At 42.7% G+C, this 21,680-nt stretch overlaps 1 protein-coding gene across 1 annotated transcript in view; it reads left to right on the top strand.

The window, feature by feature from the left end:
• Positions 1–21,680, top strand: part of PPP1R17 (protein phosphatase 1 regulatory subunit 17) — a 70,544-nt gene that overhangs the window by 32,058 nt on the left and 16,806 nt on the right. Inside the window, exons 3-4 of the mRNA XM_063924897.1 lie at positions 11,514–11,666; positions 12,119–12,268. Coding sequence (XP_063780967.1) covers positions 11,514–11,666; positions 12,119–12,268 — 303 coding nt within the window. The remainder of the gene's footprint in view (positions 1–11,513; positions 11,667–12,118; positions 12,269–21,680) is intronic.

The raw sequence follows: 21,680 nt of genomic DNA, 5'->3' as shown, positions 1-21,680 counted from the left end.
GTGTCAGTCTGCTGCCTCTTTCGGAGTTCTGGCGTCAGGAGAGTCTAACGGGTGTTGGGATTCCAGCGTCTGTATTTCGGTTGAACGCGCCAGTAACAGATTATGCACCTTGAGAAATACTGCGAGGGTGCGCTTTGTCTAACATATATATATATATATATACCACAGAGATATACTCAACAATAGCATCTTGGTCGGGGTGAGGGGGATTGAACAGACAGGGACAAGTTCATGAGTGAAAGTAGTTGAGGGAGAGGAAGGGTGCGCCGGCAATAATGGGAAATCTACAATACATACTGTGGAACAGTCACTTCAGTGCCCTCAACAGTATCCAGTCTTTAGGTCGACATCATTTAGGTCAACCACTGTTGGTCGAAAGCAAATGAGCAAAACCATGTGCACTGCAGGTGGGGTCAGTTATAACATGTACAGAGAGTTAGATTTGGATGGGGTATGTTCAAACTGAAATCTAAATTGCGGTGGAAAAATAAAGGAGCCAGTATTATAGTTCCATTACAATTTATATTTCTGTTTTAACATATCCCAACCAAATCTAACTCTCTCTGCACATGTTGGCCCTCATTCCGAGTTGATCGCTCGCTAGCTGCTTTTAGCAGCAGTGCAAACGCTAAGCCGCCGCCCTCTGGGAGTGTATCTTAGCTTAGCAGAAGTGCGAACGAAAGGTTCGCAGCGCTGCTACAAAATAATTTTGTGCAGCTTCAGAGTAGCTCCAGACCTACTCCTAGCTTGCGATCACTTCAGACTATTTAGTAAAACGGTCAGTTACCACCCAGAAACACCCACTTTCTGTCAATCACTCTGCGCCCAGCAGTGCGACTGAAAAGCGTCGCTAGAGCTTGTGTAAAACTGCATCGGCTTTTGTGAAAGTACGACGCGCATGCGCAGTGCGCCCCATACGCATGCGCAGAATTGCCAATGTTTTGACTGATCACTGCGCTGCGAACGAAAGCAGCTAGCGATCAACTCGGAATGAGGGCCGTTATCATTTACCTCCCTGCAGTGCACATGAGAGTTGATCACAGCAGCAAATTTGTTAGCAGTTGGGCAAAACCATGTGCACTGCAGGTGGTGGTGGTGGGGGGGGGACGACGACGACCAGATATAACATGTGCAGAGAGAATCAGATTTGGGTGGGTTATATTGTTTCTGTGCAGGGTAAATACTGGCCTCTTTATGTTTAAACTGCTATTTATTGTAGATTTCAGTTTGAACACACCCCACCCAAACCTAACTCTCTCTGCACATGTTATATCTGCCCCCCTGCAGTGTACATGGTTTTGCCCATTAGAGAACAAATTTGCTGCTGCAATCAGGTCTGAATTTGGCCCATGGTTTGTTCCAGACTCAAAATTGCCTGCTTTATTTGCTTAATTTGCAAACATGCCCAATGTGTCTTCTCTGTTCACTTATAAAAAATGGAATGGTTGGTGAAGAATTAAAATGAAATACTGGCAGAACAGTTTTTCACTTATTTTGCTTTTAATTAGAGATGAGCGGGTTCGGTTCTCAGAGAACCGAACTCTACCGGACTTTGTCTTCCGAGTTCAGTTCTGAGCCCGGCTTCGGGTTTTCCCCGCCTGACTCGGAAACCCGAACGTGGCAAAACGTCATCATCCCGCTGTCGGATTCTCGCAGGATTTGGATTCCATATAAGGAGCCGCGCGTTGCGGCCATTTTCACTCCAGTCTCGGAGAGTGTATTGAGAGGACATGTCCTCAGTGTTCAGTGTCTGTGTGGGGGTGGGAAAGTGGGGTGGCGAGTGTTGTGCTGTGTTGTGCTGCTCAGTCCAGTCCAGTGTAGTCTGCTGCCATATATCCAGTGTAGCTGTATAAAGTGGTGCTGTCCAGTCCAGTGTAGTCAGTGTATTGTGCTGCATCAGTCCAGCCAGTCACAGTGTTGGTGTCCTCTGCTGCCATATATCCAGTGTAGCTGTATAAAGTGGTGCTGTGTTGTGCTGTCCAGTCCAGTGTAGTCAGTGTATTGTGCTGCATCAGTCACAGTGTTGGTGTCCTCTGCTGCCATATATCCAGTGTAGCTGTATAAAGTGGTGCTGTGTTGTGCTGTCCAGTCCAGTATAGTCAGTGTATTGTGCTGCATCAGTTCAGCCAGTCACAGTGTCGGTGTCCTCTGTTGCCATATATCTAGTGTAGCTGTATAAAGTAGAGATGAGCGGATTCGGTTTTACTCGGTTTTATTCGGTTCTCAAAACCGAATCTTATTGGCTATCCAAAACACGTGACATCCGTGAGCCAATTAGATGCCGTTTTGAGAACCGAGTAAAACCGAGTAAAACCGAACCCGCTCATCTCTAGTATAAAGTGGTGTTGTGTTGTGTTGTGCTGCATCAGACCAGAGGTAGTGTCCTGTCTCATCAGTTATTCCAGTGACGAGGCAGTCACAGTGGTATTCGCTGCTGCTCAGTGACGTGCCGTGGGGTGAGGCAGGTGAGGCGGAGCCTTTCCTGTCATACTAATGTTTGTGCCAGAGTTTTGACTGCGTAAAGTATATGAAAAATACAAAAAATATCTTTTAAATTTCTTCTTTGCATTATTCTAATCATTTTTATAGCCAAAACCGTGGAGTAAAACGTCTATTTCAGGTGAGGCAGCGCTAACTTTTCCACACATCTCTGATCAAAACTCACCAAATTTCCAGGAGTTTATACTGCTGCACCAGTGTATAATGCCCAGATGTACATTTTGGCTCATATATTGCATATAAATCTGGCTCTGGTGCTAGTCAGTGCCTCCTGGGCTATTTAGCTCACCGCACGTCCACTGCTGCCGTATAATGATAATAACAACAACAAGTCCCTTACAGGATTACTGTGTTTGTGCTGCCTCAGACCAGTGGTAGTTTCTTGTCTCATCAGTCATTCCAGTGACGATATACGCTGCTGCTATATGTCCACTGCTGCCGTATAATATTTAAAACAACAACCACAAGTCCCTTACAGTGTTGTTGTGTTGTGCTGCATCAGACCAGTGGTAGCGTCCTGTCTCATCAGTCATTCCAGGGACGATATGCGCTGCTGCTATATGTCCACTGCTGCCGTATAATAATAATAACAACAACCACAAGTCCCTTACAGTGTTGTTGTGTTGTGCTGCATCAGACCAGTGGTAGTGTCCTGTCTCATCAGTCATTCCAGTGACGATATATGCTGCTGCTATATGTCCACTGCTGCCGTATAATAATTATAACAACAACCACAAGTCCCTTACAGTATTGTTGTGTTGTACTGCATCAGACCAGTGGTAGTGTCCTGTCTCATCAGTCATTCCAGTGACGATATATGCTGCTGCTATATGTCCACTGCTGCCGTATAATAATTATAACAACAACCACAAGGCCCTTACAGTGTTGTTGTGTTGTGCTGCATCAGACCAGTGGTAGTGTCCTGTCTCATCAGTCATTCCAGGGACAATGGTGGTCATTCCGAGTTGTTCGCTCTGTAAATTTCTTCGCATCGCAGCGATTTTCCGCTTAGTGCGCATGTGCAATGTCCGCACTGCGACTGCGCCAAGTAAATTTGCTATGCAGTTAGGAATATTACTCACAGTCTTTTCATCGTTCTGGTGATCGTAATGTGATTGACAGGAAGTGGGTGTTTCTGGGCGGAAACTGGCCGTTTCATGGGAGTGTGTGAAAAAACGCTACCGTTTCTGGGAAAAACGCGGGAGTGGCTGGAGAAACGGAGGAGTGTCTGGGCGAACGCTGGGTGTGTTTGTGACGTCAAACCAGGAACGACAAGCACTGAACTGATCGCACTGGCAGAGTAAGTTTCGAGTTACTCAGAAACTGCACAGAGATGTCTTATCGCAATATTGCGAATCTTTCGTTCGCAATTTTAAGAAGCTAAGATTCACTCCCAGTAGGCAGCGGCTTAGCGTGTGCAAAGCTGCTAAAAGCAGCTTGCGAGCGAACACCTCGGAATGACCCCCGATATACGTTGCTGCTATATGTCCACTGCTGCCGTATAATAATTCTAACAACAACCACAAGTCCCTTACAGTGTTTTTGTGTTGTGCTACATCAGACCAGTGGTAGTGTCCTGTTCATCATCCATTCCAGTGACGATATACGCTGCTGCTGTATGTCCACTGCTGCCGTATAATAATAACAACAACAACCACAAGTCCCTTACAGTGTTGTTGTGCTGCATCAGACCAGTGGTAGTTTCCTGTCTCATCAGTCATTCCAGTGACGATATACGCTGCTGCTATATGTCCACTGCTGCCGAATAATAATTATAACAACATCCACAAGTACCTTATAGTGTTGTTGTGTTATGGTGCATCAGACCAGTGGTAGCGTCCTGTCTCATCAGTCATTCCAGTGACGATATACGCTGCTGCTATATGTCCACTGCTGCTGTATAATAATAATAATAATAATAATAATAATAACAACAACCACAAGTCCCTTACATTGTTGTTGTGTTGTACTGCATCAGACCAGTGGTAGTGTCCTGTCTCATCAGTCATTCCAGGGATGATATACGCTGCTGCTATATGTCCACTGCTGCCGTATAATAATTATAACAACAACCACAAGTCCCTTACAGTGTTGTTGTGTTGTGGTGCATCAGACCAGTGGTAGTGTCCTGTCTCATCAGTCATTCCAGTGACAATATACGCTGCTGCTATATGTCCACTGCTGCCGTATAATATTTAAAACAACAACCACAAGTCCCTTACAGTGTTGTTGTGTTGTGCTTCATCAGACCAGCGGTAGTGTCCTGTCTCATCAGTCATTCCAGTGACAATATACGCTGCTGCTATATGTCCACTGCTGCCGTATAATATTTAAAACAACAACCACAAGTCCCTTACAGTGTTGTTGTGTTGTGCTTCATCAGACCAGTGGTAGTGTCCTGTCTCATCAGTCATTCCAGTGACGATATACGCTACTGCTATATGTCCACTGCTGCCGAATAATAATTATAACAACATCTACAAGTCCCTTATAGTGTTGTTGTGTTGTGTTGCATCAGATCAGTGGTAGCGTCCTGTCTCATCAGTCATTCCAGTGACGATATACGCTGCTGCTATATGTCCACTGCTGCCGTATAATAATAATAACAACAACAACCACAAGCCCCTTACAGTGTTGTTGTGTTGTACTGCATCAGACCAGTGGTAGCGTCCTGTCTCATCAGTCATTCCAGGGACGATATACGCTGCTGCTATATGTCCACTGCTGCCGTATAATAATTCTAACAACAACCACAAGTCCCTTACAGTGTTTTTGTGTTGTGCTGCATCAGACCAGTGGTAGTGTCCTGTTCATCAGCCACTCCAGTGACGATATACGCTGCTGCTATATGTCCACTGCTGCCGTATAATAATTATAACAAAAACCACAAGTTCCTTACAGTATTGTTGTGTTGTGCTGCATCAGACCAGTGGTAGTGTCCTGTCTCATCAGTCATTCCAGTGACGATATACACTGCTGCTATTTGTCCACTGCAGACGTATAATACTTATAACAACAACCACAAGTCCCTTACAGTGTTGTTGTGTTGTGCTGCATCAGACCAGTGGTAGTGTCATGTCTCATCAGTCATTCCAGTGACGATATACGTTGCTGGTATATGTCCACTGCTGCCCTATAATATTTATAACAACAACCACAAGTCCCTTACAGTGTTGTTGTGTTGTGCTGCATCAGACCAGTGGTAGTGTCCTGTTCATCAGTCATTCCAGTGACGATATACGTTGCTGCTATATGTCCACTGCTGCCGTATAATAATTCTAACAACAACCACAAGTCCCTTATAGTGTTGTTGTGTTGTGCTGCATCAGACCAGTGGTAGTTTCCTGTCTCATCAGTCATTCCAGTGATGATATACGCTGCTGCTATATGTCCACTGCTGCCGTATAATAATTCTAACAACAACCACAAGTCCCTTACAGTGTTGTTGTGCTGCATCAGACCAGTGGTAGTGTCCTGTCTCATCAGTCATTCCAGTGACGATATACACTGCTGCTATATGTCCACTGCTGCTGTATAATAATAATAACAACAACCACAAGTCCCTTATAGTGTTGTTGTGTTGTGCTGCATCAGACCAGTGGTAGTTTCCTGTCTCATCAGTCATTCCAGTGATGATATACGCTGCTGCTATATGTCCACTGCTGCGGAATATTAATTCTAACAACAACCACAAGTCCCTTACAGTGTTGTTGTGTTGTGCTGCATCAGACCAGTGGTAGTTTCCTGTCTCATCAGTCATTCCAGTGATGATATACGCTGCTGCTATATGTCCACTGCTGCCGTATAATAATTCTAACAACAACCACAAGTCCCTTACAGTGTTGTTGTGCTGCATCAGACCAGTGGTAGTGTCCTGTCTCATCAGTCATTCCAGTGACGATATACGCTGCTGCTATATGTCCACTGCTGCTGTATAATAATAACAACAACCACAAGTCCCTTACAGTGTTGTTGTGTTGTACTGCATCAGACCAGTGATAGTGTCCTGTCTCATCAGTCATTCCAGGGATGATATACGCTGCTGCTATATGTCCACTGCTGCCGTATAATATTTAAAACAACAACCACAAGTCCCTTACAGTGTTGTTGTGTTGTGCTGCATCAGACCAGTGGTAGTGTCCTGTCTCATCAGTCATTCCAGTGACGATATACGCTACTGCTATATGTCCACTGCTGCCGAATAATAATTATAACAACATCTACAAGTCCCTTATAGTGTGGTTGTGTTGTGTTGCATCAGATCAGTGGTAGCGTCCTGTCTCATCAGTCATTCCAGTGACAAGGCAGTCACAGTGGTATACACTGCTGCTATATGTCCACTGCTGCCATATAATAATTATAACAATATCCACAAGTTCCTTACAGTCTTGTTGTGTTGTGCTGCATCAGACCAGTGGTAGTGTCCTGTCTCATCAGTCATTCCAGTGACGATATACGCTGCTGCTATATGTCCAATGCTGCCGTATAATAATTATAACAGCAACCACAAGTCCCTTACAGTGTTGTTGTGTTGTGCTGCATCAGACCAGTGGTAGTGTCCTGTCCAACAGTCATTCCAATCATTCCTGTGCCGCATATTGTCTCATATAACTCCCCAAAAATAATGGGGAACAAAAATTTTGAGGATAAAATAGGGAAAGACCAAGAAGAACCACTTCCTCCTAGTGCTGAAGCTGCTGCCACTAGCCATGACATAGATAATGAAATGCCGTCAACGTCGTCTGCCAAGGCCGATGCCCAATGTGATAGTAGAGGGCATGTAAAATCCAAAAAGCCAAAGTTCAGTAAAAAGAACCAAAAAAATTAATTTAAATTGTCCGAGGAGAAACGTAAACTTGCCATTATGGCATTTACGACACGGAGTGGCAAGGAACGGCTGAGGCCCTGGCCTATGTTCATGGCTAGTGGTTCAGCTTCACATGACGATGGAAGCCATCATCCTCCAAATAGAAAAATTAAAAGCGTTAAGCTGGAAAGAGCACAGAAAAGAACTGTGCGTTCTGAGATGGTATCACAAATCCCCGAGGAGAGTCCAACTGTGTCGGCAGTTGCGATGCCTGACCTTCCCAATACTGGACTGGAGGTGGCTCCTTCCACCATTTGCACGCCCCCTGCAAGTGCTGGAAGAAGCACCCACAGTCCAGTTCCTGATATTCAAATTGAAGATGTCACTGTTGAAGTACACCAGGATGAGGATATGGGTGTTGCTGGCGCTGAGGAGGAAGTTGACAATGAGGATTCTGATGGTGATGTAATTTGTTTAAGTCAGGCACCGGGGGAGACACCTGTTGACCTTGTGACGAAGAAGCCCATTGTGATGCCTGGGCAAACTACAAAAAAAGCCACCTCTTCGGTGTGGAATTATTTCTCCACAAATCCGGACAACAGGTGTCAAGCCATCTGTTGCTTCTGTCAATCTGTAATAAGTAGTGGTAAGGATGTTAACCACCTAGGAACAGCCTCCCTTATATGTCGCCTGCTGCGCATTCATCACAAGTCAGTGTCAAGTTGTGAAACTTTGGGTAAGAGCGTAAGCAGTCCACTGACACCTAAATCCCTTCTTCCTCCTGTACCCAAGCTCCTGCAAGCCACACCACCATCTCCCTCAACATCAACTTCCTCCTCAGTCAGGAACGTCAGTAGTCCTGCAGGCCATGTCACTGTCAAGACTGAGGAGTCCTCTCCTAACCGGGATTCCTCCGTAGGATCCTTGAGTGGTATGCCTGCAGTTGCTGCTGCTGCTGTTGTTGCTGCTGGGAGTGGATCGTCATCCCAGAGGGGAAGTCGGAAGACCACTTGTACTACTTCCAGTAAGCAATTGACTGTCTAACAGTCCTTTGTGTGGAAGATGAAATATGACAGCAGTTATCCTTTTGCAAAGCGGATAACTGAGGTCTTGACAGCTATGTTGGTGCTAGACTTGCGTCCGGTATCCGCCATTAGTTCAGTGGGACTTAGAGAATTGTTTGAGGTACTGTGTCCCCGGTATCAAATCCCATCTAGGTTCCACTTCTCTAGGTAGGCGATACCGATAATGTACACAGACGTCAGAAAAAAAGTCACCAGTGTCCTAAAAATGCAGTTGTATCCAGTGTCCACTTAACCACGGACATGTGGACAAGTGGAACAGGGCAGACTAAGGACTATATGACTATAACAGCCCACTGGGTAGATGTATGGCCTCCCGCAGCAACAACAGCAGCTGCACCAGTAGCAGCATCTCGCAAATGCCAACTCGTTCCTAGGTAGGCTATGCTATGTCTCACTGCTTTCCTTAAGAGGCAAACAGCTGACAAGCTCTTACGGAAACTGAGGAACATCATCGCAGAATGGCTTACCCCAATTGGACTCTCCTGGGGATTTGTGATATCGAACAACGCCACCAATATTGTGCGTGCATTACATCTGGGCAAATTCCAGCATGTCCCATGTTTTGCACATACAATTAATTTGGTGTTGCAGAATTTTTTAAAAATGACGGGAGTGCAGGAGATGCTGTCGGTGGCCAAAAAAATTGCGGGCCACTTTCAGCATTCTGACACTGCGTGCCGAAGGCTGGAGCACCAGCAAACACTCCTGAACCTGCCCCGCCATCAACTGAAGCAAGAGGTGGTAACGAGGTGGAATTCAACACTTTATATGCTTCAGGGGATGGAGAAGCAACAAAAGGCCATTCAAGCCTATACATCCACCTACGATATAGGCAAAGGAGAGGTAATGCAACTGACTGAAGCGCATTGGAGAATGATTTCCGTCTTGTGCAAGGTTCTCCAACCCTTCGAACCTGCCACACGTGAAGTCAGTTCAGACACTGCCAGCTTGAGTCACGTCATTCCCCTCATCAGGCTTTTGCAGAAGCAGCTGGAGAAATTGAAGGAGGAGCTAAGATGGAGCGATTCCACAAAGTATGTGGGACTTGTGGATGGAGCCCTTCATTCACTTTGCCAGGATTCAGGGGTGGTCAATCTGTTGAAATCAGAGCACGACATTTTAGCCACCGTGCTCGATCCTAGGTTTAAAGCATACATTGTATCTCTCTTTCTAGCAGACACAAGTGTGCAGAGGTGCAAAGACCTGCTGGTTAGTAAATTGTCAACTCAAGCGGAACGTGACCCTTCAACAGCTCGTCCTTCAATTTCTCCCGCCACTGGGGCTGCAAGGAAAAGGATAAGATTTCCTAGCCCACCCGCTGGCAGTGATGCAGGGCAGTCAGGAGCGAAAGCTGACATCTGGTCTGGACTCAAGGACCTGCCAACGACTACTGACATGTCTACTGTCACTGCATATGATTCTGTCACCATTGAAAGAATGGTGGAGGATTATATGAGCATCCAAGTAGGCATGTCAGACAGTCCGTATGTATACTGGCAGGAAAAAGAGGCAATTTGGAGGCCTTTGCACAAACTGGCTTTATTTTACCTAAGTTGCCCCCACTCCAGTGTGTACTCCGAAAGAGTGTTTAGTGCAGCCGGTAACCTTGTCAGCGATCGGTGTAGGAGGTTACTTCCACTAAATGTGGAGAAGATGATGTTCATAAAATGAACTCCGGGAAGACCTTTACCAGCAATTGCCTCCAGAAAGTACACAGGAACCTGTGATGTGGATTCCAGTGGGGACGCATTAATACTCTGTGAGGAGGATGCACACAGTGAAAGGGGTGAGGAAACGGAGGATGAGGTCAACATCTTGCCTCTGTAGAGCCAGTTTGGAGAGATTGATTGCTTCTTTTTTGGTGGGGGTCCAAACAAACCAGTAATTTCAGCCACAGTCGTGTGGCAGACCCTGTAGCTGAAATGATTGGTTTGTTAAAGTGTACATGTCCTGTTTATACAACATAAGGGTGAGTGGGAGGGCCCAAGGACAATTCCATCTTGCACCTCTTTTTCTTCTTTGCATCGTGTGCTGTTTGGGGGCTAGTTTTTTTAAGTGCCATCCTGTCTGTAACTGCAGTACCACTCCTAGATGGGCCAGGTGTTTGTGCCGCACACTTGTGTAGCTTAGCTTAGCCATCCAGCTACCTCATTGCAGCTCTTTTTCTCCTTTGCATCATGTTCTGTTTGGGGCCTATTTTTTTAAATCTGCCATCCTGTCTGTAACTGCAGTGCCACTCCTAGATGGGCCAGGTGTTTGTGCCACACACTTGTTTCGCTTAGCTTGGCCATCCAGCTACCTAATTGCACCTCTTTTTCTTCTTTGCATCATGTGCTGTTTGGGGACTAGTTTTTTTTTAAGTGCCATCCTATCTGTAGACAGCGGCACCATAACACTAAAGAATAATAATAAGCATATTTAGAAAACATATGGACATTAACTGACCTGATACTTGCTACATGAACAGTGCTGTTCTAAAGAAGATGTAGTCAAAAGGTCATCAATGACAATGCCGACATTCATAATGTGGACGGGTATGATGTCAACATTGTTAAAATGTCCCTGCTTGTGTTTAAGACATACATGTGAGAAAATACCCTATAGTATCAAAGAAATGAGATATAATGATGTAGTTGCCCTAAGTGGTAGTAGGCAGAAATTGGAGATTATGGCCCAGATTTATGAAGCCTTAGAGAGTGATAAATTGCAGTGATAAATTACCAACCTATCAGCTCCTAACTGTCATTTTTCAAACACAGTCTGCAACATGGCAGTTAGGTGCTGATTGGTCACCGTGGTCACTTTATCACCGTGCAAGTTATCATTCTATAAGGCTTGATAAATCTGGCCATATGATTTTACTCTTCTCACCATGCACAATTCTAACCCATAATCCTGCAAAAATAACTATAGAGTATTTATACTGTACATACCTATGTATGAGAAAGGCTTATAAACAGCCACATTTGCACAAATACAATTTCATAAAGGGACACTTTTTTCATGTTTATAAATAATATTTAATATCACAGAAGTAAACAGACCTTTCTCAGTTGTTATACGTCTACACTATATAAAATTATTTTGATTGCATTATGTAAATATATTTAAATTGTTTCCAGACAATCTATCTGAACAACTGATAAGGAGTTGTGATATCCAAATGAAAACAAGAAAGGGAAAAACTACATCAGTTTCTCAAAACAATGAAATGGACCTAAAACAGCCTCGGAGGAAGGATACACCAGCCCTAAACCGGCCACCATTTCTTCCAGGCAAGAATATTCATTCCCATGTTCACTCCTTATTTGTATTGGGCATTAGAATTTATTGTCTATGTATGACAGTGATGGTACACTGTCCAGAAGGATACAGAGCTCTGGTAGTGAGTGGGGCATCTATTGGCCCAATGTCAGGGACAATGCTTCAGCTTGAGTGTATTTGGGTTAATGAACTGATTAGCACATTGAAGAGCCATAACTAGTACTTGTACACTGCTAACACTTATCTACAAACTGCCATAAACAAACTTGCACAAGACAAATATCATTTTATATATATATATATATATATATATATATATATATATAAAAATGTATTTTAAAAACATTGGCCTTAGCAAATAATGTAATATAAATTACTTGGAATTGATGCAACCTCTTAATGTGACCTTAGCATTAGGTATCTGTCATGATATAATAATAACAACAATAAATACACTATTTAGATTTTTCAGAGCTTTTATTGAAAAAGTTTGATGAAGTTGACAAACAGCAGAAGAACAAACTAATCCCATCTGTCCTTAACAAAGAGCAGGACTTGAGAAAACCTAGAAGAAAAGATACACCTGCACTGCACACATCACCACCCCTCCCAGGTATGGTAAGAACACTGTAATGACTAGCTATAGCACTATTTTGTATTGTCTAAGGTTACAGTATTATCTGCAGGGGCAGACCAGTGCATCAACGGGCACCCATAGCAAAAGATAAGTAGAGTTCAGAAGTCCACACTGACAACATGTCACTGTGTCTTGTACGCAGGGGGTCATTTTGAGTTGATCGCTATCTGCCGTTGTTCGCAGCGCAGCGATCAGGCTAAAAATCTGCGTTTCTGCACATGCGTATGCACCGAAATGCGCACGCGCAACGTACGGGTACAAAGGCTTTTGTGGTTGTGCACAGGTTCTAGCGAAGTTTTCAGTCGCACTGACGGCCGCAAGAAGATTGGCAGGAAGGGGGCGTTTCTGGGTGTCAACTGACAGTTTTCAGGGAGTGTTTGCAAAAACGCAGGCGTGTCTGAAAACACGCAGGCGTGGCTGGGCGTTCGCTGGGCGGGTGTATGACTTCAAATCCGGACACGAATAGGCTGAAGTGATCGCAAACGCTGAGTTGGTTCAGAGCTACTCAGAAACTGCACAAACTGTTTTTGCACAGCTCGGCTGCACATGCGTTCTCACTTCTGCTAAGCTAAAATACACTCCCCAGTGGGCGGCGGCATAGCATTTGCACGGCTGCTAAAACTAGCCAGCGAGCGATCAACTCGCAATGAGGGCCATAGTCCACAAGTAAACAGTTCTTACATGAAGTACCTTTTTAATAATTCACTTCAATGATTTCATTGAGAAACCAAGTTATTTGAAAAGACAGAAATGTACAATTAATGAGATAATACAGAAACATTTCATTTAATGTCAACAGTTCTCTCTTCTAAAAAGAGCAGAAAGGGAGGCACTACCAGTATCAGACTGAAGTATGATGGATCCACCAGGGGAATGCAGTGATAAGGGTCCATGCTTAAAGAGAGCAGCCAGCACCTCAGAAGCTTGGCCAGCCATCACCTGTAGAGAACATGGATACTACAGTGAATGGGGCCCTTCTGTAAATATTTATACCAAATACTGGTAGTTCATGGAGTATATTCTACCAGATTATGCACTGTAGTTACTCCATTATAGTCCTGGGACTGCAGTATAATGTAGCATATGTTTAATAATAAAGCACATGATGATGATCCTGTCTATATATGGTATACATGTAATAGGGACCTTGTACACCCCTGCCAGTGCCTAAACCGCAATAAGAACTGAATCAGGTCATTGTAAAAATAAGGGTTCAGATAGGTTTTTATAATAGCCCTTTTCTTCTAGTTACCTAGTGAGATTTCCTGCTGCTTACATTTAATAGTGTACACTATTAATATTACAATGAAAATACTGTTAATAAAAGTGCGACTTGAGGAAAGGTAGCTTAATCATGGACACCAATCAGAGGTATTTTAAGAGAAGAGGAGACCCATGTGCAGCCTCCATCCAGGCTCTCTCCTCTCTAGCCGGCAATGCTGTGTAGAGTCTGAGTTCTAGGAGCTCAGACTCTAATGCACATGCACAGGTCTCCAAAAAGATGGAGTGGCAGCCATTGTTCCGGTGATTTCTCTACAGCGCATGTGCAAAACGCTGGTGATTTGTGCTTTGTTGCTGCTGCCGACAAGGACTCCAGAGAGATGATTTGTCAGAACTCTGCCATTTATATTGTCTGGCCTGCAGTACCTTTGGGCTGCCAGAGGTATCTGCCTTGTGTTTCTGGCATGTCTCTGAGCTGCCAGAGATGCTGTGGTCTGTGAGCAGTTCCAGCTGGTCTAATCAGCTGGAACATGATGCTCTCCTAATTACATTTCCAGCTGCAGCACATTGTTGGTAGGGGCCTGCCTGTCCTTGTATGCTGCAGTCATAGGCAAATGCGGGGGGCCTCTTGGAAGTGGCTCAAATTATGACAATAATAGCAAAGGTATATAATACAATTACTAGAGCTGCCACCACATCATGCATTTTAAGGGACAGAGCAGAGCTCTGCAGTAACTCCAGTTACCCACCTCATGTGACCTGCTTGCAAGTTTGACACTGTTTAAAGATACCCATGCCCTCCGCAATAAGGGTAAAGAAGCTACTGGAGCCATCTTTGTTAAGGGCAGAAGTGATCTGACGCCGCTGCGGCCATAAGTACAGTGGTGTACTGTCTATCGATTATCCAGCCATCCTGACGAAGCCTTGCAGTAGGCAAAACGCGTAGATAACGGAAACATTGATCCCTGCGCGGAGTCTGGAAAAACGGTGACACGGAGCACCGAGAGTCTGCCGGCAGACCACAGTTCAAACACCACTATACCCCCAACAGAGCGCAGTTGTTAGAGGATTTTCCTGCATGGACACCTCAGAAATCAAGCACTGAACACCGGAGGTAGGCAATAAGCTTGAAATTACCCCGCACACTGCTGACTGCACTTTAACTACTGTATTTTAGACGCTCTACAGAGATTATTAATTGCACCAACGGAAAGTACTTTTAAATCCAAGTTGCAAAGGAAAATGAATACCATATCCTGTTGGGATAAAACGCCATGAGTGTACCCACAGGATTGGTCTTGGTGGACATTTATGTATGTACGTTGTATGTCTGTTGTTGTATACCGGTATTAGCTATTCAAACACATATAGTATTAACTATATTGCATGAGTTTATATATATATTTTTTACTCTCTATTTTAATAAACATTCTATTTTTTACCATATCATTGTGATCAGTTTTATTCCTGCTTGCTTAGTTAACAGGAGCAACGTTTAAGTACACACAATCATTCACTGACATATTATAGGCACTAGGTGTGTGCTGAACATCCGCATTTTATTCCAAATGCAAAAGGTATCTGGGGGGTATTCAATTAAGTGCCTTTTTTTGAATGGTCGAAAAAACTGAACTAATTCAACACAGGGTATTCAATTGCAGGCGTTTTTGCCTACTTTTATCCATTTTCGCTCATGCCGTTTACTTTTTTTAAAATTTGAAACGACATGGGCGAAAATTGCGCCAAAAATGGGCGAATTCACCAAAACACGTGTATCAGTGGCAAATTTGCCAATACATGTGTTTTTTTGTTAGTCCCAGATTTTTCGACTAGTCGAAAAAAAATGGCATGGGCATTGAATACGTTGAATGTAAATTCGGCCTAAAAACGTGCGAAAAGTGCACTTTTTTTGACTGGTCGAAAAAATGGCACTAATTAAATACCCCCTCACCCCCTTTGTCTTTGGTAGGGGAGAATGTCCAACAGTTTATATCCTTAATGGTGGCTCTGAGATGCTGTTCTGTATTGGGCATCTCAGTGCCCGCCTGGTGGGACGTAGCCTAATTCTCCTTCTGTCCTGTGTCCTGTGAGACCTGTCGCCGGAAACCCTTTTCACTTGATACAGGAGCTCACCTCCCTCTGTGCCTTACCTTTCCTCTCCTGTTGCCCCTTCTGTCTTCACCGGTCACGGGGTAGCATCATGTGACTAATCTCGATGTGCGGCAAAGTCAGCGGCTGTAGCTTTCGTTTCTCCTGGTGTGGGTATGATTGCTTTTGTTAGTGTCCTTCAATCCGTCAGGATCTTCTGGGAGTGGTAGTGTGCATCGCGATGTTGAATTCCGTATATATGGGGTTGATCGGCCATCTCTGGGCGGGGATAAGTCTTGATTGGTCCTTCTATTAGTCCTGTCATTGGTGTCTTGGACCATCACTCAAATGTCCATTGCTATGATTGGTCCTTCTGTTAATCGTGTCATTGGTTTGTTGGTCCATCAATCAAACGTCCATTGCTATGATTGGTTCTGGTTTGTTAATCTGTGGCTTATGCATTTTGATGGGTTTTCATACAGAGCACATATAGAACATATATAAAACATATGCGCAGCATAGATTCTGTAATTGTGAGCAATTGCAAACATTCATTGTTATGATTGGTTCTGGTTTGCTATTCTGTAGTTGTGTATGTTGCTGGATTTCCATAAAAAGCATAATTTATATAAATATATATATATATATATATATATATAGAGAGAGAGAGAGAGAGAGAGAGAGAGTGGACAGTTTGGCTTGACTTTTGACAGATCACTCATTCCGTGAAATGGCTGTTTCGTTTCTGGATGGCAGCTGGCTAGAACTGATCCTTCTCATCGGAGTATCATGAGAATGTAGTGGGCATGTACTGTTGGCAGACTTCTGTACTCATTTATGGCATTCAAGCAGTGATAGGATACCTGTTTAGATGGATCCTTTGCACCAAGCATGAGCTGTATGTAAATCCTGATACTACATACTGACATTCCACATAAAGACAGGCTGATTCCTGCATTAGCATAAGGTAGTACTCATGACCAGAATCAGCTCCAGAACATACACTACAGTAATACTGAGGGCTGGAGAGACACACGGCAGTGGATATATTACAGTGATGGCTATATAAAGTAAAATAATAATGAGAAATAAAGTTGTATTGAAGAAAAGCACTATATAAATAAAATTATGTTTATGAAAGTATAAACATAAGAATAACTTATGTTAGGTACACACCAGAGTGATGTATCATTAGTTCTAGCAACAAACAATATAACTTTAGTTGATCAGCTGTAGTGTACACTGAATTAAGGATATACTCACACCGAAACTCACCTATTGTTTGTAATAACACCGTTCCAGAAATTCTGATACATCTGCAATTCAATTCCACATTATATCAAAAAGCGCCCCCTCTCTAATTCCATATTGAATGTACAGTATATCAAGGATGGCAAACTAGAGATGTGTGCAGACCCCCGTGTTTTTGGTTTTGGTTATTATTTTCATTCATCATGTTTTGGTTTTGGCAAAACCACCCTCAATTTTGGTTTAGATTCGATCTTTGGTTCGGTTAAAAATTTATATAAAAAAAAAAATCATTGGCAAAAACCAAGATCCAGTCCAGATCTCCCGAGGAGATCTGATCCTATCTGAGTCCCAGTTCGGATACACAAAATTCAGGTGGATTCAGATTTCTAGAAAACCAAACCAAACATATTCTAAACTTTACACGTTCAAAATTAATAGTAAATATACTGTATAGTATTCTTATATTCAGACACTGAGGGGGGTATTCGATTGTTTGAAAAGTCAGTTGGGTGTGTTTTTCCTATCTAATAGACAGGAAAAAACCAACACCCAACCGACTTTTCAAACATTTGAATTCCCCCCTTAGAGTTTCAGTGTATCTCTTTATAAGGCATACATTAAATTTGAATCTACTGTAAATTCTACATGTACTATATACTATATTAATCAATGCAGCACAATATTAAAAGCAAATATATACTGTACAGTATGTGAATGCTCAGTGCTAGTGTAAATGCACAATTTTTTATATTTATTTTTCTTTTTAATTGATTATATTAAATTCAGACAGCTGAAACGCCCTTAATGAATTACAGGATAAATAGGGTGTGATACGGGTGATAAGCATTTGGGATGCCGACAGTCAAATGATCGACAGCGGCATCCCGTTGGTGAGAATCCAAACAGGGATCTGGTAAGTGTAATTACCTTCCCCCGGGATTTCGAGTGCTGGCATCGCAACTGCCGGCATCCTGAACATATATCAATAAATATACTAATAGAATAAATGGTAAATATAATCTGGTGTTTTAATGTACTGGAAAGGGAAACCTGATATCCTAAACCTACATATGGGAAATATCACATTATTAACTAATTATGTCCAAGCTAGTGTTTCCTAATTCAAAAGATTAACCCCTCAGTTGTATGTTTTCAGAGCATCTGTGCCTAAGTATCCATTATTTAGCAGCAGTGCTGATCATAGCAGTCTAATCACATGCTGTATATGATGAGTCACCAATATATTACTAAGCAGCACAGTAGTACAGTAACGGTTATATCAGGGGCGTAGCCAGAACTTTGTGGGCCCCATAGCAACATTTTGAAGGGGCCCCCATCTCAATGCTTCTAGAGACACTTCTCTGCCGCAGTTGTTAATTTTATACCCTATAATAGTGCCCTAGTTCATTTTCTGAACCATATTAGTGCCTTATTTAATGGTATGCCCCATAGTAGTGCCCTAGTTTCTTTTATGAATCGCATCAGTGTTTAAGTTCACCCTATGTCACATTTCAGAGCTGCCAGTACACATTATGCCGCACAGTACCCCCAATTCACATTATTATTCATATTGTGCCTCATTACAGTGCCCTGGTTCATATTATATAACATTAAAATGTCCTCCAGTTCATTTTATACCACACTACAATGAGCAGGTCCAGGAGGATACCTAAATATATTGCAAGCCCCAAGGAAAAAGTTTGAAAGGACACCTAATGGCGAATTATGTATATAACACATGTAACTTTTACAGGGAATGTGGCCCCTCTCAGCTCTGGGCCCCATAGCAGCTGCACTGCCTGCACATATGGTAGCTTATCCCTTGGGTTCTATGTGGAGGCGTGCTGTCTGCATTTAGATCTGTCAATTATACAGCACTGTGTAATTCTTGATGTTAGCTCCTACTAGTGGTACTAATAGGTACAGTATTACTGTCGTACAGTAATGGTAGTATTCTGTGCTGACATAGTGGGCTAATAGCATACTACTCTATGTCATACTTTTTAATGTATAACTGACTCAATAATTGGATTCACTAATGTCGGACACACTGTTAATGGATTTCTTCTGAACTCGTCAATGTCATTCTTAGCACTGATTGACTTATGCTATGATTTCAGAAAACTATGTTATTAGATTTTGTTTGTTGTAATTAGACTTTCTTGAGATTAACAGTTGGTACAGTATTAAATGTATCTATCATTGTAATTAAGTGCAATCTGCCATCATTTTCATAGAGTGATATCCTAACTATCTACAGTGCATCTGGAAAGTATTCACAGTGCTTCACTTTTTCCACATTTTGTTATGTTACAGCCTTATTCCAAACTGGAATAAATTCATTTTTTCCCTCTAAATTCTACACACAATACCCCATGATGACAACGTGAAAAAAGTTTTTTTGAGATTTTTGCAAATTTTATTAAAAATAAAAAAACTAAGAAATCACATGTACATAAGTATTCACAGCCTTTGCTCAATACTTTGTTGATGCACCTTTGGCAGCAATTACAGCCTCAAGTCTTTTTTAATATGATGCCACAAGCTTGGCACACCTATCTATGGGCGTATGTGCACCCGCACTTCCAGGTCCAGCTCTGTTGCAGGCAGTTACGGGACATGTCAGCAGCACCGCTGACCAGGATTCCCACGCCCTGCTCCTGTCTCTTCTTTCCCTGGTCTTTGACTTTGGGATGGGGAGCTGGGAATGCAGCATGGAGTCATTGGTCATATGTGTATAAATAAATATGCATACATATATATTTTTATATATGCATATACAGTATATATATATATATATATATATATATATATATTTATTTATTACGTTTCTTTTCAGCAAATTTCGTTGCACTTATAATGTGAGGGGGCCCCAGAGTTATCACTGTCCGGGCCCCAAGATTTCTATTGATGGCCCTGGCTCGCTGTGCTCACCACAGGTTCCATTTCCACTCTATGGGTGTCGAGGACACTGGCTGTCGGTATTGTCAGTATGTGTCCTGACCACTGGGATCCCGACTGGCAGCAAATGAACTGCATCCCCTGTAGAAGTACTAACCTCTCATCTCACCAACCTCTAGTGCACAAATCTAACAGCAGATGTCCTGAGTAATAATCAATATTCAAAGAACAGAATAATCTTTAAAGAAGTGAAGCAACACAGAACCGTAACAATTTACAATAGATTTAATTTTGTAGAGCTCAAATATACATTTCAAACAGATAGTAAACAGGAAACTAATATGATAAATCATAAATACATCATTACAAATATAGCAATTATTCTTTTAATGGGAATTATTTCTTGAGAGCCTCTTGAGACTTGACCTCTTACAGCCATCGTTAAGCTAGTTGTTAATGAGACAATAACAGTAGGCCCAGTGCTAATCAGTAATAAATGACTGGCAACTAGATTAACTATTTATAGATGAAGGATGTGCTGTACATGCAGGAAACAATGGAAACAAACCGATTTCCTTTTGTGCATTTAATGATAATGGGCCTGAATCAGAGATGGGCGGTGTTGCAACTGCCACTGCATCCTAGGGTCTAATTCATGTTTTTACATTAATGCATTAGCAAGTGTGATTGTCTGGGCTATGGAATTGCAATGTTAGCAAGTGAAGCAGCCACCCATAAATGAAAAGAGACGCTTACTGGAGCTATGGCAAACTCATTCGCAACTGTATGTACATTCGAGGGCTATATGCAAGAACAAAGAACATCATGGCTAAGAGTTGGTGTATAAAGATGTGAACTGGCGCCGGCTGTAAAACCAATAAGGGACGATATAATTTTAAAATGAAAAATCACATAATTTTAATATGCATTAAAAGGAAATATTAAAACGTCACATAAACACACTTTCTTTGTATATTCCTAAATCAGGAAATAAAGGTGGGTGATTTTGATTAGGGCCACTTGGATCTCAATTAAAATGGCTGGTATGCACACTCTCCGGTTAGGGCTCGCTCCTCAATAAACTTTGGTTCACCTTAGATGTAAGTATTTACCCAGTCCTTAAGGAAACTGTCCCCATGGATCTCAGTTTTGCAGATGAAGATCCGAATAGCAGCAGGGGTGGTTCCAGGTTCCAATGGGGATAATGGTGTCCAAATAGAGGCAGAGAGTCCAATCAGTACCGGGGAATTCAGGTGGATCCAGTGTTGGTGGTCCGTATCCTTAGCTCAACGCGTTTCGCTGGTCTAGCGTCTGCCAGCTTCCTCAGGAGCATGTATACATTATTGAGGAGCGAGCCCTAACCGGAGAGTGTGCATACCAGCCATTTTAATTGAGATTCAAGTGGTCCTAATCAAAATCACCCACCTTTATTTCCTGATTTAGGAATATACAAAAAAAGTGTGTTTATGTGACTTTTTAATATTTCCTTTTAATGCATATTAAAATTATGTGATTTTTCATTTTAAAATTATATCGTCCCTTATTGGTTTTACAGCCGGCGCCAGTTCACATCTTTTTACTATTGTTTATCTACTTGGGGGCTGACCTCCCCCTTACTGGCTGCCGCTGACAGCGCACTCACACACTTTTTTCTTTTTGTACTAAGAGTTGGTGTATGGCTACACAGACTGGATGCTGCAATAATGAATCAGATGCCATGTTTTTTCACGTATGAGCTCACAGCCATCAGTAAATACACACCCAAAAATGGCTATGACACTTCAGAGTTTCCCCAAACACTCCCCGTTAACAGCTCCAAATGGTTTCTTCCTGTCAATCACTTTTCCAGGAAATCCTCATTGTGAGTGGGATCGCAGCGCCACCTTTGGGCATATGCATTGCGATTGCGGCACATGCACAGTCTGCC

Source organism: Pseudophryne corroboree, chromosome 5 (genome assembly GCF_028390025.1).
Source record: "Pseudophryne corroboree isolate aPseCor3 chromosome 5, aPseCor3.hap2, whole genome shotgun sequence".
Taxonomy (NCBI): Eukaryota; Metazoa; Chordata; class Amphibia; order Anura; family Myobatrachidae; genus Pseudophryne; species Pseudophryne corroboree.
Note: the sequence above shows the minus strand (reverse complement) of the source record. Positions and strands in the feature narration are given on the sequence as shown.